At 36.1% G+C, this 19743-nt stretch overlaps 1 protein-coding gene across 1 annotated transcript in view; it reads right to left on the bottom strand.

Moving 5' to 3' along the window:
* Positions 1–712: 712 nt before the first annotated feature.
* Positions 713–19743, bottom strand: part of UCHL3 (ubiquitin C-terminal hydrolase L3) — a 45743-nt gene continuing 26712 nt past the window's right edge. Inside the window, 3 exon segments of the mRNA XM_074931100.1 lie at positions 713–2415; positions 3632–3690; positions 6158–6233. Coding sequence (XP_074787201.1) covers positions 2332–2415; positions 3632–3690; positions 6158–6233 — 219 coding nt within the window. The 3' untranslated portion in view covers positions 713–2331.

The following is a 19743-nucleotide window of genomic DNA, read 5'->3' on the forward strand; positions in this document are numbered from 1 at the left end:
GAGAACCTTTCCAAAAAGTTATGTTCACTGAAAAGTACCATCTTACATATTAATAAACTGGAAATTAACACTGAATGTAAAAAAAAAAAAAATAGAAGGAAAACTTACTCTGCAGGACAACTAACTTGAAGGTTATGTAAAAAACGCTGAGCAAATCATATTGCCAAAAGATCAAGAATTCTTATAAATAAGTTTTTACTTAAGATTCAAGATTAATTGTTCCAGTGTGATCATGAAAAATCTCACTCCAAGTTTACTATTGAAACCTTGACTCCCTTTGTCATTAATTGACTTATTCAGTCCTCATACTCAATTAAAGCTCCAGATCTGACGTGATTTTGCAATAAATAATTGCACCAGGCCCCTCCATTTATTACCTAAACCCACTGAAATATTCTGAACACTGAAGAGCATATATGATGTGAATATTTCCCTGAAACAGACAACTAACGTAGCTAGTTTAACAGCTTTGAACTGCACTTCCTCCCTTTCCTCACCCTCCTCCCTACCCTAAAAGCACCTTATCTATATTATCTGTGGCTCACTTCAAATACAATCCTTTATGCTAAAGCACCTTTAGCATAATGTAAAAAAATGAATTTTATGCTAAAGCACCTTTAGCATAAAATATGCACTATCCCAACTGAATTGACACAAGTTTTATTTGATTTTTCTGATATTAGCAGAAAGACAATGCAACTTCTTTGGTTACTAAAGCTTTGATTTTTATTTAAAAGCAAATTTCAGGGCTTTACTAATGAGCATGGCAATATAAAACAAGTCTTAATGATACTGCATTTTATTGGGGTGAAAAAGCGCTCAAAAATAGAAGCTCATTAGCGTTCTTCCCCCTCACTTTTCCAACCAGCTCACTTATAGAAAACAGACTCTTCTTGTTAGCGGACTCTCCAGGTGACATGTTTTAGACAGACACTCCGACTTTCTCTTTAGAGTGCAAAAAGATGTTCTTAAGCGATAAGACAGACTCCTGGGCCTCTTTCTTTTCTATAAAGAAGGAAAACTCTGCCAGACTGCTTCTGGCATAACCCCATTCGTTTTTCCTGCAATGACAATTGATAGAGAATGAAAGCACCCTCTGGGACATGGAGGGTTCAGTTTCCTTTGGCAGCAGTCTTGATTGGAAGCAAACCTGAATTATTTCACTTCAAAGCAATAAATAAGGAATACTCTTCTGGAATGTCAAAAACATGAACATTAACCAAAACCAACCTTCACAAGAATCTGAAAGCATAAGATTGCTTAGCCCAAAAAGCCCCCAAACAAACCCCAAACCAACCAAGTTATTACTAATGCAAGTGTAGAAATTGGTCAACAGTACCTTAGGATCCAGTGGGTGGGGTGGGAGGGATGGCACAGGGGAAGGGTATCACATAACATTCAGTTCACCTGACAAACTTACAATAGATATTCCTAAAGGGAAAAAAAAGTATATGACCATCATGGCTATCTTAAAATCTATAGACTGTTTCTGTTCTTGTTATACAAAACTTCACTACAACAATCATTACTTTTCTGTCATTTATTTCAGTTAGGTGAGATACTTCACATTGCTGTATTCACCTGTGTGCACCCTCCGCAGTCCTGCCATTTGAACTAGCGTTAACTACTAGTGTGGCTTTTCTGGGGAAAAAAATCCATGTTGGTTTTACACATATACAAACAGCAAACACTGGTTTAACTAAAGATTGTTCACAATTTATTAACATTATTAGGCTTGAGAAACAAAATTAAGTTTTATTCAAAATGTATTTTTAAAATGTTAGTGCTCACCAACAGTAAGAAGAAACAGTCCTTTTTCTGCCTTTTTTCTTCCATATATTTATAAATAATGCACTGAAAAAAATACTTTTGTCTTTTGAGTCACCTGCAAAAGTTATTATAATATTCTTGTATCAGTATAATTAAAGACGGAGATAGCCTCATATGTCAAGGTTTTATCCATAAACATACCACATACTCCACTCAAAATGTCATCTGTGAATGATACAAATGATAATCCTGCTCTGAACTAGCTCATCATTATTATGATGAAATATCACAGGCAGTAATTCCCCAAACTTTTAAGGGGGTGGAAGGGGAAAAACCCACCACATATAAGTCTTGCACAAAATGCATGCGTGTATATAAATACCCAAAGTTGCTTTAGGAACAAGCAGCAAGATATAGCAAGGACAAATGCAAAGTTTATTCCACGTATGCTACAATTAATCAACATGTTAGGGAAGTATCAAAATTTGTACTATTAACATATGGCATCAGTTTTATTGTTACAATACATTGCAATAGATTAGCCCCACTGGAAAGGGGCTTTTAAGCTGCAGACAGTGCAATTGCATTAAATCTTAATTCTTCTGGGTCACGTTCCATGAATTTCTTGCAAACTTCTATTGCATCCTAGGGTAAAAAGTGAAAAACAAAAAAACACAAAACAAGAAACACTATAAATCAGACTTATTAAAAGAGAACCACAAGTTAAATATGAAGATATGCTTTATACAAACCATGCTCAACATGGATTTTTCCTTCAAGGATTACTAAATAGTGTGACAAATCTACATAAACTGTAATTCTGATCTGAGTTACCAGTATTCAAGATTATTTACAGTGCTCATATGGGCAGCATAAGAGACCAGAGGTTTTATGCAGAACCTTAGCCACAATGATTTTTGTGACTATTACTTTGTGCAACAGATCGGTTGCTTGTCTGGCTTTCTAAATGCATCTCTGAAGTTTGCCTTTACTAGTACTGCTGCATTCAGAATTTTTTCCTTTGTGTCAAGATGAATCTAAGCTGTGTGGGGTAAGTGAAAGATTATAAGTAATTCCTTCATCTAGCTTTAGGGTGCAATCTGGAGAACACATGTTATCAGTAAAACAGAAAAAAGCCACATATGAGAAAAGGAGAACTTTATCCAACTTCTCCCCCTGCCCAAACAAGCACAAATTGTATGCAAACTTTACAGACATTAATCTATGCTACTAAATAAAAGGGTTTTGTTTGGCTGGTTTTAGTTTCTCTGTTTTACTCTTTTTGTAAAGCTAATCCAGTCTGGATACAATAAAAGTCAAATCTATGCATCGCCCTCTCTCAACCTCAGCTTCACATCACTCTGTGAGGATGACCATTTATCCTCCCAATTCACCGTATTCCTTTTCATTTAATTTCTCAACTCAACAGCTTCTGATACAAAGAAGCACCCAGGAGTCATAAAACTGGAGAATATCGAACTGTAACTAAACCAAAGGAAAGATGATGAAAGATTATCCTAAATTTTCAGTCTGATGACTTCATCTCAGGTACAATTTGAAAGGAGCAGGGGTACATGAAAATCACAGCACAGAAGAAAAGTCAGTCTGATCTTCTGTTATAGTCAATCCTTCTGACATGTCTTGTTACCAGGTTCTGATACTCTGTCATCCAGATTCACAACATGAGCGTTCTGAAATACCTGTTTTAAAACTGAGTAAACCTGTCTCACCATGCCACTCAATCTACTCCTCATCCAACTGTAAATACAGCAAGAGTTTTGTATAAATATTTTTTGTAAATTGTGTGGCAATATAGCAAGAACTTTGTATAACATCATTTAAGAAGGTTTTCTAGTCCTACCTCTAAAAAAGAATCATCACTGGTTTCCCCGTGGTTTATTGGAAATGGCTTGCGCCCATCTGTTGAAACACAAGCAGGATTGAACAACACATTTATAAAATTAGAAAAGCTTCAATTTTCCAGTTAGAACTATTTGAACAGATTTTTCACTCTTCACTTAAAAAAAAAAAAAGCTACCTCATTTTTCATAAAAGAATCACAAATGCAGCTAGCTATTTCCTAGTCTCTCCTACACTGCTGACTGCTTTAACAGATATCATTACGTACAGTCCATTACATTTAAAAAAAAAAAATCAAAGCAAAACAATGAAATACTTTTACATGTTTTATGTGAAAACTTTAAGGCTGTAAGTTGCAATTGTTTTAGTGCTGGTATAGTACTTCAATTTTTCAAGTAGAGAAGCACAATTTCAACTACACTTAATGGATTTACCCAGACAGACAGCTGCACATCTGTGGTCTTTGACAGCTGTGGATCAGGGACTCTATGACAGAACAGAATACCAAATCCACCAGTTTGAAGAGTCTGGCATAACTGAGATGTTCCTAATTTAAAATATATAAGCAAACAAACCCAGTAACTCTAAGTATTAAGTACTTTCACAGCATTTAAAAATAGTTGCTGTAGTTATTTTTTTTTCTCCCATTTACAATATAATAATGCTATCATTCTCAGCATTTAAAAAATAATTTCATTCATAGGAATGTTTCGGGTTACTTGTGAAGAGCTGACAGTACGAAAACATATGTCAGGATATCCTAAGTATTTGCTAGACCAAATTCCCTTTTGGCCCTGTCCTCTCTTTTAAAGACTTTTCCCTCCCCAAAGATTCCATTGAAGTTGACAATACTTCCAAACTAAATTTTCCATAGCTAAAAATAGATTCGATGTTAGAAAACTTTTGGATTTACATAAATAAAACATTGTTCATTATTGTCACAACCATGACTGAATATACAACAATGCAAAGCGGTCAGAACGTGCCAGGGAAACAGAACTGAATGCCCTGTACTGTTGCAAGCTATGTTTGATTCGGTTTCGGTTTTTTGGTTTGTTTGTTTTTTTTTTTTTTTTTTTCAGCATTTAAATTTCATGTGCCTATAAATAACATCTTTTCTATGGCAAAAACATCCTAAGCATTTAACATCCATGTGCTTCCTTAGCATTTTCTGCCCACGAAAGCCCACATGCTGGCCACAGTGACGGAAGCCAGTGAATCAACTGAAAAACCTTCTTCCATTTTCCTACTTTGAAGTATTTTTTGCTTTCTTCCGCTGGTACAGAGAGAAGTTATTTTAAGAACAAAGCAAATAGTATTGGCATTCCACTAGACAGTGGAGCTAAATGCCTTTTTTTTAAGAAAAAAAAATTTAAAGAAAAAATGGGATTTATCTTGCATCATACTTACGGAAAACAGCTAAACATCATAATCATAGTTTGTAGTGTGCTTTTTAAGCAGAGCAAATTAATGCACAATGAAAAGGTAACATGAAAATAGTAGCACACAACTAAGAGTGAGCCATCCATCACGCCTTGAAATTTAGTCATAAATTATTTGCATTGCATCCTACAGTAGTTGCCTATTTGATCTAGTCACTGACAGACATACAGCATAATAAAAATACAGAAATGTGTGCCTATTCTTCATACTTACCACTGATAATACCCCTTTGATCACCTCAATATTAACATAAGCACTTCTTATATACCACTTATACCTCAGGTTATGATTATCTGTCACCTGTTAAGGGCATGGCTTAATTACATGTTGATTTTCATTCTCACCATAAAACACTGAAAAAAATACGTTAGGAAAGAGAAGTGACTTGCAGTTTTTAAATCCTGATCTATTTGCTATCTTTCTGAAGTGCCTGCAGCAAAACCTAGTTGCCCAGCAACATGTTTAAGATTGGAGTCATTAGAGAATATCTGAGCAGAACTTGGTGCTACACAATCTGAAGAGGAAAAAAAAATAGCTGTAGTTCAGAAAAGAGAATACTGTTTCACAGGTAACTGTCTTGTGACCACAAGAGGGTAAAAGCAAAAATAACCAGCCTGTAAAATGGGTTGCAGAATATTAGTATCCGCTAGTATCCTGACTACATAATTACAGTTTAGACTCTCACTCTATTTAATAATATAGCTAACACTTCTAAAGTGGCATACAGTTCATTTATTAATTCCACAAGCAATTCAGAGACATAAGTATAACAGTACTTTCCTCTCTAAAATTTTGAGTGTTCATCAATTCTTTCTTGCTTCCTGTCCTTGTAAATCAGGAAGTTTAAAGGCAGTCTAGTATTCTGTGCCATTTTATCTTAATAGGAGGGAGTTGAGGGAAGGAGAATCCAAAATAACAATGTGAAGAAGGCTGCAATTGTTTGACAGAACTCCTAGACCCTATGATGCAGCTGAAAATAACCTAAACCCTACATTACATCCAGTAATCTCTCTAACTTTGACAGTTAACATTACTGCTTGTATTTGTTTCAAACAAATGGAGAGTGGATAAAAAATGTTCTTACCCAATTCATAGAGATGACCACCTACATTAACTAATGCAATAAAGTGAAGATCTACTTTTTCATCTATACTCGGTGCCTGCAAGACAAAACAAAACAAGAAGAAATTGTCTTCACTAAAACTCTTATCACAATATGATTAATGAGAACGTTTCATCAGAATATACAAAACACCTGGCCAAGAGAAATCACAAGTGAGAAACACATTCTGGATCTATACAGAATGGCAGAAGTGACAGTTCAGAACATTTCACAATATAAAGAAGCTTTCTGCAATGCACAGATCAGCAAGAATCCTTTCAGTGGAGTATCTGGAAGTATTTCCAGTTATAGCTCTACATTAAAGCTTTATTTTTCACTACTGAATTAGAACTAGTATCAGCTCAAATACATTAACATTAAAAATAGATATTAATATAAATAGCAACTCCTTCACTAACCCATCTCCTGTAACAAAGTGATGCAGGGTTGAACTCTGAACCTGCTGTATTTTAAAACTGAAAATATTCAGTTGGTCAAAATAATTTTTTTCTTTTAAGTCACATATACTATGGTTAACCTGTTCCTTCTTCACAGGCAGTCAAAAGAAATGGTTCACACATCTTAGGTGTGGAGGAAAAGAAATAACCAGAGGTGCCTAGACTGTAATTTTGAAGTGGCATCATACCAAGAAAGGACTGAAGTGCAGTAACAGCATCAAGTGACATAACATAAAAAATGGTTATAGTTGGTAAAGATTGCTCTAGCCCGGTACTGTGTTGCCAACTACAGCAAGCAAAAGCTTTTTCAGAAGAAAGCAGGGCATGCACAGCATGGTACTCTGCCAGCACACATTCCAAACATCCACTAAGCAGTGGCTTTTGAACTTCTGAGCCAAAAGGTACATCACCACTGTTGTGCTCAATAGCAATTGATCGTCTTATTTCCCCATCAATCTGTCCAGTCTGCATCTGAGTCTTTAGCCACAATTTAAGAAGATACTGTTTGAGACAATGGGAAAAAACATCTCAGTTTTTCTTAAATTATCAAGAATCTGACTTATGTGAAAATATATTTCATGCAGTTTTCTTCCATCTTGTAATTACTGTTAGCCTTATGTGAATTTCTTGAAGCACCTCAGAATTAGAAGAATTTGCCAGAAGCAGGTTAGAGTGTAAAATGAGTTGCAGAACCTTACAGTCACATCATGTTTTCAAGACTGGGTTAAAAGTTTCCTTTGTCCAGATGGTCATGACTTTAAAAGGTGATCTAAATTGAAGAAATATAGCAAACAACCAGAACAATGAAGCAAAAGACAAGAAGTCAGTCACCTAAGTCCTTCAGTACATCAAGAACGCCAAAGAACACAGCATTACAGAGGAAGTGCCAACATCTTACAGAAATTCTATGTAGCAAGCTCAAAAACTAAAGAGAGAATTAAAAAAATGAAACAACAAACCCACACAACCTCCCCTCACCCTCATTTGAAATTCATATCCGTGAAGAGTAAAAGCATGAAATGGCATAAATACCCAGTTTTATCTCTGTTTCAGAGTGCCTAGAATGAAGAAAGAGCTTTCCTGCCTCTGAAGATGAGGCAGCTATCAAAGGGATGAGAAGACCATTCCACCAGAACTCCAAGGAGTCTTCTTCCCCTATAGCATAAGTGAATTGCCTTTGAGAATTTTGTTTTACAGAAGGCCAGAGACAGGACTTAGAAAAACAAGCAGCCTCAAGAGTTTGGCTACCCCAGTTGTAAACTTCCAAGGACCACAGGCTTTCATAACTTCCTGAAAACCACGCAAGACAGTAGCTGACAACCAATAGCATCTTGTTGTTATTTCCATCGAACAACCAACTTTTTACAGGCATTTAAACTGTGGTGCTACGAAAGTGTGCAGGTAGGCAAAGCTGAGAGTCCTTGCTAAACTGTACATTGCCACCTAATTCTCTTATTCTCTTTGTCTCTTCATCGAACTTCTCGACTGTTCACTTACCAATTAAACCTACAAACTGGGAATTCCGGGCTTAAGAAATTCCAGGTCAGGTGAAAGACCACTACCAGTTAGTCTCACTTTAGGAAGGAAATGGCTTAGCATTTAAAAGCTTGAATCTAAACATAACACTACCTAGGCTCAAATTTATATTAACTAGAAGAGCTCAAAGCATCCCCGTTTCAGAAGGCTTTCGTCCTCTGAGTTTCAGATTTGGTTTTGATCACATTTATAACAAAATACAGTTGCCCCTTTGACCATTTTAGGGTTGTGTTCTTTGCCAGCTTCTAATAAACACCTTTTCCATAGAGAGACACACTTGGCATGCTTGGAATGCTGAGCCTATATATGGCTAGAAGATGGATAGAGAAGCCATCAGAAAAAGCATGATTAACTTTTCATAGAGTTTACTTGGAGACAGACTCCTATAGAATCCTGCTGAGTTTTTGTACATGCCTAATCTAAATAACATGCTTTCATTATGCTATTGCCACAAGCCATGAGAAATATTCTTTTTACATTTTTAATACCTCAACCTCAGAGAGAGAATGAAAGAGCCATGCCATTATTAAATGTTCTACCACATGTTTTAATGTAGACAGTCTCCTCCCCGTGACTTCTTTTCATCTAATGCAGATAGTAGTAAATTTACTCCAAAGTAAATTTACTCAAAGTACATTTCACATTTCTTGAAAAATTAGGATTTCAGTCATTTTTGACAGTCCATTATTTGCATAATCATAAGCACAGAGAAACAATAGGGTCTGAATAGTCAAGATGACGTAAAACTTTATATTATAAAAATCTGTTGCTTGTGACTTAGGCAAACAAGTAACTGGATTCAACTTTCCCAATGTGATGATTCGGATTCAAAATCCCCCCACCCCTCCTCCATAGGGGGGAAAAAAAAAAAAAAAGACATCCATTGCATATGTGTGCATGCACACTCACACAGACACACACAAGAAAAGAAGCCTAGTCAGGCTAATTTGTACTTCACTGGGAGCTTCTAGAAATTCTAACACTTGAACCAGAAGTTATTAAATTTCAAAGGAATGGGAAGAAGAGGGAATGTCAGCTTCAGGGAGATGTCTTTTGTGGTCTCCTTGAAAAGCTACGCCTGTCGCCAAGTTTTCAGCTTCTAATAAAGTCTGTGTGAATGCTTAAAAGAACAAGAGAATATAGCTTTGAGAAGTCTGCCTGCATGTTCATCCCTAGGTAGTATTTTCAGAACAATTTCAGAGGATTTTCTCTAGAGTAAAGTGTTGGGATGACCCATTCCTTTAGATTTTTTCATTTAGAAGCCCACTCAATGTGCAAAAGGAGACAGCAGATTTGAATGACCACATGTATGAACCACAAGGAAGGAGAACGACACAGGAGTCTAAATAAGATGACTGCTAATCAGGATTTGGAACTAATCTATGGGATTCAAGACTCATTTTTCAAGTTTGCTGAAGAGCTGTGGCACACAGTGAAGAAAATTTATATCCATATTCTTTCCAATCCAGAAGAGACAGAGAGAGGACGAATACCAGCATCTTGGGTAGCTTACAGAAGCTTATGTTATGGTTTCAACCTTAGTATAAGTAATAAGTTTTGGTAGCATGGGTTAGTGGAATTTATCTCTTTAAAAAAAAAAAAAAAAAAAAAACCAAAACGTGAAAAATAATAATCAGGAGACTTGAAACTGACTGAAAAGGGAAAAATGCAAAAAGTTTAGTGCTCAGAGTGATGGTTCTGAGAATATCTTCTCAGCTGTAATTTTTTCTCAAGGTATTAAGATAACTCTCAATGGTATTAATCTAGCACATCTTCGTGAATACCCAGTCTCATACAAAAGCGACAGCCAAGGTTACTGTACCCTCTAATTCTGGATACCACATTAAAAGCACCTAAATGACTGAGTCCCGATTTTTCAGAGGATTTGACTGCCTTCTCTGCTAACCTGAACATTCAAATTAAATAATAAATGATTGCTGTGAGAAGTCAATTTTAATCGACTTGTCTCAGGTCAATACCCATTATTACATATTATCGAAACTGCACCTCTACATTTCTTCCTCTATTCTCCACTAATAGATTTCCAGTCAGTAGTTTTTAAAATGGCACTTCCCAAAGTTTTTACTATACAAATGATAACCCCTCCTACTCTCTCTTGTACTGAGCAATTCCTTGATTTTACCTTTCGCCACTGCATGCTGCCCCCTCCTCATGAACTACAACAGCCTCTTATTGCACTAACCTTCAGAAACTCAATGGTACACTCCTATATCACTGTTTGCCCAATCATATCAGCTGGTCTAATGGAGTATATTTCATCACCTACAGAGTTTATCTTGCTAGTGCACTTGGAACATTATCCCAAAAGTCAGTATTCTATTTTCATGCATTTTAAATCTTTTGATCTTCAAACATTGCTACACTAGAACAAAACTGTTCATCAGATTTGATGTGCAATGGGTTTCTTTTCTCTAAAACTGCATTTCTGGGATAAACACACAATTAGAAAAAAAAATAATTTCTTGCTCTCATGGACATATTGAACAAGTCCTCACCACATCCTGCTTAAAATTTATTTATGAAAGACCACATTATAAAAACAGGTTCAATGTTATACGGTAGACTTCAGGCAACTTCTTCCAACTGTATCATGTATTTTTATTACTTCCTTACACTTGCTCTTGAGAGAAAGGAGTGAAGCAAGAAGTCTCACAAAACAGTTTAACAGAATGCTTTGCATTACAGGTAGAGACTGGGAAAGGAAAAAAACCACCACTTGTGTTAGTGAAAAAACTGGCATCAAGAGTCTGTCAAGTTCTGGAAAACTAACAGAAAAGACTGATGGAAAAGATAATTTTCAGAACCTCGAGGAATAAAAAAATTCAGATGCATCTAATTGAAAGATGACAAAAGTAACTGAAGTCTGAGAGAAGAAAAAAACTGAGGGGTTTTCACACCATACAACTTCACTCACAAGGAGTTACAAGAAGCCAAGAAAAACATATTCAAAAGTGAACATTACACAACAGAACATAAGGTATGGTTTCAATTCAGTAAATTTTGAAGTAAAGGGGAAAAAGTGATGCAATTGCTGTTGGGTAGATTAGGCATCTGTAATTTCCATTTTGAAGCATGAAACATCCTTGGGCAGATGTACTGTGTAGGCCTGTGAAAGGCATTTGAAACCTGGTTAAAATACTGCAATTAAAACAAAGACCCCTGGAATGACGATGACAAATTTCAGCCAGATTACTTTAGCTCCTTCTCAAAGAATAGTGACATCTCTATTCAGGCCTAATATAATGCAGTGAGTTTATGGTATTTGAAATGTTCTGGAGTTTCACAGTTGAACATATGTATCTTAATTTAGATCAAGGTATCCCTTGTCCAGAACAGTAAAAAAGAATTTCTTAAGAAAGATGTTGAGGGACAGTCTTGAGTGCTGACCCAAGAATGGACAAGAAGCTCCTTTGCTAAACACTGCCTTATGTATTTTTCTACCATGCTGTCATGGTAGACAAGCTGTCTCAAGCTTATTATCTCTCCATCCCCAACTACAGCTAGAATATGCAAAGTGTCACGTGAGGTACAATGCTAAACTGTAGGACAGCAGCATCTGATTTTGAATGAGGATGTCAAGCAAGAAGGTGAAATAGAGATGGGCTCTATCAATGATCAGACTATCTGGATACAGAATGTTTATACAAACACAAATCTCCCTTTAGATCCATAAACAAGAGGGATTTTTCATCAGTATGCTGCTCTAAATAGGTATTTTTAAAGAACAGGAACTTTAATCTGACATAGAAAGTAAATGGGAGAAAACAAAGAGCATGTTTTCCAACTTGGGGAGCATAGGAAAGAAAAATGAATGAGGTTAGCTTGACATATAAAAAGGCAGCAAAATGATCTTAAGGCAAGCAGAGACGCTAAACTAAAAGAACAGATGAACTGGAAGAATAAGAGATCATTACAAGGATAGAGAAAAAATCAACATTACTAATGAAGTATGTTGTTACCTATAGCTTAGAAATTTGCCACATCTACTGCAACTTACCAGGTTTGCATAGAACATTTCTGGACAGTATTTCCCCCCCCCCCCCCCCCCTCTATTATATATTCTTAATTCATCTGGAGACCTACTCTAAAAATTTTATTGTGTCTGACTGGGATGGAGTTAATTTTCCCCAGAGCAGCCCTCACAGTGCTGTGCTTTGTACTGGTAGCTAGAAAGGTGTTGATAACACACCGGTGTTTTGGCTATGGCTGAGCAGTGCTCGCACAGCATCAATGCTGTCCTTCCAACATTGCCTACTCACAAGTAGGTTGGGGGTGAGCAAGATCTTGGGAGGGGAGATAGCCAGGACAACTGACCTCAGCTGACCAAAGGGATATTCCATACCGTATGACATCTGCTCAGCAATAAAAGCTAAGAGAAAGGAGAAGGGGAGGTGGGGCATTCATTATAACGATGTTTGTCTTCCAGAACAACTGCTACGCATACTGGAGCCGTGCTTCCGGGGAAGTGGCTGGATGTCACCTGCTGATGGGAAGTAGAGAATAGATCTTTTGTTTTCCTTTGCGTCTGTGTGCAGGCCTTGCTTTTGCTTTATTAAACTGCCTTTATCTTGACCCATGAGGGGTTTTTTTCCATTTTATTTTCTCCCTCCCTGTCCTGCTGAGGTGGGGAGTGATAGAACAGCTTGGTGGGCACCTGATGGCCAGTCAAGGTCAACCCACCACAAAAGTCAAGGAAAGTTTTCAAGTAGGGAAAATGGGTTTATTTAAAATACAGTCTCCCATCATTAAGACTTCAGCTCTGAATTTTGAAACAATCTGTTTTCTGTCAGTCAATGTTTAAGTAGTAGAAGTGTACTTAGAACTGCAAGAAAGTTCAACTATATTTTAAACACAATATGCAGGACATTTCCTCTCCCCCTTAAATTCAAGTGCATGTATTTCTTAATAAAAGCAATACTATAACATTTTTATACAAAGCTAAGACCGATTCATCCTCTTTGTATATCTAACAGAATGATCAGAGCTATACAAATAATACTTGTTGATGGGCATTAACAGAATGAAATTTGACGGACAAGGTAGTATTTATTATCAAGCTGAGACAGCTTTAATGCCCAAAACACTGGGATTTTTCGCATGTTAAACTAATTTACTAATTTCCTAATTTAGTTTGTGTGTTCTTGAAACTTCTTGGTAAGGTGTGTTATACAAAAGCATAAAGACGAGAAAAACAGTTACCAATAAATATCAGACTATATTGTACTCAGTGATAAATGTTTGCATATAGGACTTAAAATTTTAATGTCAAATGGAGACAGGGGAGTTAACAAGTAATATTTTATAACTATTTTTAGTGGCAAGCTTCTGTTTTGCCAGATACAGTTGTACTGAAGCTCACTTATTTTTTTTAATTGATTTTTTTGAACATTTTCAAAGGAAACGCTGACTGCTAATGCGTTTGTTGGTTTTAGAAATTTTCTGAAGTAAACAGAACTCTCAACTTGCCAACAGTGGTCTTCTAGTATAATCACAACAGATTATGCTGTAAGGTCCATCCTTGGATAACTCATGGTTTATTTAATGTTGAAATACACTCATGGTCAATGAATGGTTTTGTTCTAGGCAGGCACACTCAAGCTCAGGTCTTCCTCAATACATTGTTTGTTAACAATAAACTTATATAAGTCAAATTCATACAAGATCCCAGTTTCAAATTACAGAAATATGACATTGAATTTTCCAACTTGTTTGGAAATTACTAAACAAACAAAAATGTCCCCAGGTAAAATGCCAGAAGTTTGCCGATGTTAATGGGATAAATATTAAGTGGCGGGAGGAAGCATGAGTTGAGGAGAAGTTAACTCTGCTAAACTCCATGTCTCCTCAAATCCCAGGGTATTTAACTAGCTCCAAATGATAACATCAAGAATGTTCCACAGTTCTGAAGATTACAAGAGAGCTAGATACTTAATAACAGCAATTAATTATTATTCATATAAAGAGAAAAGAGTCTGGGAAAAAGTCTCATCTTGAGATACTTATCAGGATAAAAATATAAAACCTATAAAGAAATGGAAGCACTTGGACACGAATTTTTAATAGCAATAAAACATTAAGAAGGATTTAATTCTCTGGAAAGACTGATCTGTATGAAAAAGGAAATTATTTGGACCATGGTCAGAGTGGTTATTTCACCACAGTAAAAAATCCACATACTTCAAATAAGAATTTCTAGTAACACAGGTGCAATGTGGTCATTACCAAAGAATGATAAAAACAAAATCACTGTCCCAATTTTGCATTTAAGACCATTCTACATATCAAGATTTTTTTTGTGTGTGTAGTAAAAGTGTGATCACTCCTTAAAAGCAGGATGAAATACCACTAAACCACTCTTTCAGCTAATGGTGGTCATGGGACAGTTTAGAAATATTGGCTATTTTGTGCATGTAATTTTTTTTTCTACATTTTCAAGATATATTTGTGCCCTGTGAGTGAAGAAGAAAAAAAGTGTAAGTATGGTATTCGATGAGAAGCTTTTCTGATTGGAATGTCTTCATCTTCAACTAGAATGTATGTCTACAAACTGGATAAAGAAACAGATGTCAAGTGAGAAAGTAAGCCAGCCCCTTAGGATTACATGAAACATTTTATCCGTACTGAAATACTCAGGGACCATTAAGCAAGACTTAGAATGAAAGAAAAGGAGACTAGGTTTAGGATATGAGAACATAAACCAGGTCTCAAACACAGAAGAAATAATATAATGTGACAAAGAATTAGAAGCCCCTTGGTTTAGCACATCCAAATGAAAGATCGTGAAGATGAGGTGAAAAGAAGAGGCTGGATGTGGAGCCTATGGTGGAAAAAAAAATAAAGCCACTTCATGAAGGGCAAACTTCATCTATGCTTTGAAAATGGTTTATTACATATATTGAATCAAAAATACCTGGACAACAAAGCATGAAGTGACATACTTCTGCTGTCCAACATGGGTGAAAGAAAAAAAAGAAAAAAAGGAAGAAAGAAATCCTAAAAATGGTTGAGAAAAGACCCCCCAAAAAAATGATGCCTTGAAGACCGAAGTTACATGGCAGAAGGCCAGTCGTGTCAGAGTAAGAAAAGACTGAAGATGGACTACACTTACAACAGAATGAAGCCCAACAGATGGAAGGCGTATCAAGGGCCGCCAACGACGAAGACGGATTGACGGACTGGTAGCCTTTGCAGGACCTACATGATTACGTTTGGCCCAGGAGAGGGATGCAGAGTGACACAATGGTGAAGCCTTCATTCTGCTGTGGCTAACCTGAGGCTGCGATGAGGATGGTGGTGAAGACAGCGAGGACGATGACGACTACATAAACATTAAAAAAGAACATACTTAGCCCACTTAAACTTGAAGTAACATACCTAAAATGGCAACTGCAAAGATGTCCACTATTTATTATACTGTCCTTTATCTGATCAAATCACATACATAATAATCAAGAAGGTGTTGAATTTGAATGAGAAGACAAAAGAACAATGAAAATAAGCAAAGACATGGTCCAAATCTGAAGTTTATCACCAAGATAAGCTAGAGGTTATTCACACCCAGTGAACTTCACAATATGAACATAAGTTAACTGGCTCATTCAAGAGACAGACTGTTGGAAAGTGAGGAGTGAGGGAATTTAAGTATCATCTCATGGAAGGAATAGTTGAGAACACAGAGTGATCAGTTTTGTCTACAGCTACAAAAACTGTAAGCAACAGTTCTTTGGTAATTTGGGAAGGCTAGGTTGTGCTACTCTGGGATTTAAAATGAATGAAGTAACTACTGTAACAGAATGCAGCGTTTCTTTACTGTTCCATGTCTAACATAAAAGGAAAGCAAAGGAAAAAGGAAGCTTACCGTGGCGAGGTATGCAACTTCCTAAGTTTTTCACCTATTCTTCTAAAATAGCAGGCCAGTGGCAGTATTGCCATTAACACTCAGGATCCCTTTAGTATCCGTGGTAGCAGTAGGACTATGTTAAACCATTCAAATTGTTACTATTAGAAGAAAGACCACAGAAGTATTAAAAATGACTCTCAGCTGCAACTGACAAAGTTACAGTAAATATATTAAGACCAGAAAGGACCATTGTGATGATTTAGTTTTGATCTTCTGTCCCACACAGGCCACAGGACCAATCAAGTTCAAGGTTTTTTTTGGATCAGAACATACTCACAAAACAAAACCAAACATTCAACCTTAACTTTTTTTTTACTACTCAAATAAATTAGAACAAATCAAAACATCAATCAATCCTGTTTATGGCTACAGAGACAGTAAGTAACATATTCATACAGTTGACTAAATACATTAGTGTTAAATGAAAAGGCAACCTTTCTAGTCCTGCTTAATGATGATATGAGCAAGGAACAATGGATTACATTCGTTCATCTGACCATGACATCAAACCAGGTGCTCACCTTCAGCTTTTCACCCACCACTACTTTCTCCTCTCAGCATATATAAAAATCCCCAGTGTCATCTTCAGTCTTTCAGAGAATCCTTCACCTTTTGTCAGAACTAAACTATCTTTTGTCCTAATTACAGTTTTTATTTGGCCTCTGAAAAACAGTCCTTTGTTTGAAGCTAACCTAAAGGGCAATCCAGATTGTCCTGTGTTTATGTCTTGTGCTTTACTATCTGTTGATCTTTTTACACTGCCTGTAGATTTGGGGATGTGTTTTCATGTCACTGATAGATGCTGTTTAACAGTACAGGTCTTAGAACCAATCCCCGCAGAGCCCCACTAGCAAACACACTTACTCATCAATGATACCCCACTTATCTGCACTGAAAACTGCTAGCTGCTTGTGAATCCATTAAAGTGATGCAAGCAAAATAGAAACTGCAGTTCCTTAAGGTCTGTCCCATATTATGTATTCAATTGAATGGTTCTAGTAGTCTTCAAAAACTGAGCATTAGATAGCTTCTCTGAAAAAAGTTATATTCACTTTTTAATCAATGCATAAGTGCCAGTCAAAGCCATTTTCTTTCTTTGTATTATTTTTGAAGCAATTCATCTTCTTTCCCATTCAATTTTCTTTTTTTTTTCCCTTTTCTTATCAAGAGTGGAACAATGACTTGTTCTTTCTGCTCCCATATTGCTGACCTTAAAGAAGAAAGACAGGGATAGCAATTCTTCATGAAGAGTAAGAATCAAGTACAGTAGAAACTGTAGAGCTCAGATATAAGCATGAAATGTTATCAAATCTCATAATCTGTCCAGAGAATAGTTTTCCCCAGCTTTGTCACAGTTAGGTTTTTTCAGTTAGCTTCTCATTTTCAAGCATTCTGATCCACCCCTAAATCTCAGCAGCTCCACATAGAAGAGGATGAAACCAGAAAACCTCTAGTCCAAAAATGTAACTGTATGAAGACAAAGGAATTTAGCAATGACAATACTTCCACAAGTCAGAAAGGCTTACAAGAGTTTAACGGCTATTACAGTTTATCTGTACTACTACTGATTCTTGTTTTCAAATTCTTCACTTGAACATATTTAAAATGAGACATTTTAAATTTAGATTAACATATCAGATGGCTTTAAAAACAATTTATTTTCAGCTTGCCCAAGCAAATTCCAGAAGATGACTGATAAAACACTTCTCCTAGAAGTCTTCACAGTCCACAGACCTCCCTATGCAGGGAAGAACCTATGAGAACCTGCTGTGGGGCAGAAATTTAAGACCTTTGTTGACTAGACAGTTCATGATAAACAGCAAAACACCCTACATTATGTTTTACAATTTTGTAAGCTGCTGTTACCAAAACAGACAAGACTGTTAGTCTTCCTAGAATCTGCAATATAGTAACTGTTTACTTGGAAATAATTTAAAAAATGAAACTGAAAAACTTGTCTAGAGTAGGAATTTACTCTGGCTTTAATGCATGTCATTGACTGGACGCTGTTAAACTGTATACTTTTGCTCTGAAAAAAACCTATCTTTCAGCACTCCTAGTGTAATTACTATGAAGCCATTAATAAGACTTTGAACAATACCAAACTTAAGATTTGTTTAACAGTACAAAGATGACCAGAATACTGAAGGATTTTTTTTTTTTTTTATAAAGCCTTTTTACTTTTGTTACCATTTTTACCACAATTCTTCACTTTTAGCATTCTTAATGACCGCACTTATTTTTTTGTTTTCTGGCTAATATTGCTAAAATAATAGAGAATATATTAAAGACACACATTGCCTGAATGTAATGAGACAAAAAAACTTTTAAAGTTCTCAAAACTGAACTTATAATGTAGTTTAAAGCAACTAATATTTTAATATTTCTAAGTCAGTATTTATCCTCATTTTAAATTCCATTCATTCAATCTTGCTCTTTATGTCCTGTACTAATCAACCAAGACAAAGAGAAACTTCCTCCCCACTGAAAATATACTTTTGCATTTGTAAGAGTGAAATTTCAACAGTACATAGGAATTCTGGAAAAGCAAAAGTTAATACAGGATTATGTCTAATTAACAAGGCCGCAATAGCCATTAATTTCCATGCATTGCTTTAATAATAAGCACAAATTAAGATATGTCAACTGAAGTTGCTTTCAACTAAATATTAAAAAATTGAACCACATGTCAATATTTATATGAAACTAATGTTAAATACACAGCTCCAAATAAAGGATACAAAGTCATACATTTCACATTTCATTTAAAATGTGGAAGATGAATCATAACTTGAGACATTCTATTCAAACAAGACTTACTAACAGCTAGAAACTGCAGAGAAGAGAGCATTAGACTGACTTCACAAGATGGAAAGATCACAGGAGCATATTTCTGTGCTGAATATCTGAAGTGGTAAAACAAAAGCCCTGAAATAGAATTGAATGTTATTGTCATATAAACCAATAATCGCATTGTTTATGGTTTGTAATACAAAAAATACATTATAAACAATTTAAAAGCTTCATGGAATAGGTCCAAAAAAACGTTCAAGCTATTATCATCTGCCCCAATCCAAAACTCATTCCTATATATAGCTGTCATTAAAACCCAGAGCCATTTAAATCTAAGATCTAAAGGGAACACCTATAAAGTTCGTCAGGCACCAAGAGCTGTGCTTTTGCACATACCTAAAAGTGCAGAATTTTGGTAGTGCTGAGTGGCTCCTGACTTGGCTCACACCCAAACCTGTCAGGTTCTAGAAACAGGGATCTGTCTGCTCACCTTGTTTGGGGAACCCAATTCAAGAAAGTAACTCAGTCCACAACTAATGGACTGAAGACCTGACAGAACAAAGCAGCATCTGGTATTGCATGACTGTTTCTTTCTAAGAAGAAATATTTATTACTGATTAACTTGCTAGCAGTTACAAAAATTCATCTATCTGGAAGCTCAAGTTCAGGGCATCCTCTCAGTGGAAATTTCAAGTCCATGCATGCCACCTTCCTCTGTAGAAGCCTCCCTGTCTATCAGCAGACAAACTATGCTGGGACTGGGTCTTTCTCCATTTTGAGGTTGTGTCACTGTGTAGAAATAAATGCTAGTTGCACTGGGACAGAGATCACACGAGCTTTAACTACATACCAACATCACT

The sequence above is a fragment of the Athene noctua genome, chromosome 1, assembly GCF_965140245.1.
Source record: "Athene noctua chromosome 1, bAthNoc1.hap1.1, whole genome shotgun sequence".
NCBI lineage: Eukaryota > Metazoa > Chordata > Aves > Strigiformes > Strigidae > Athene > Athene noctua.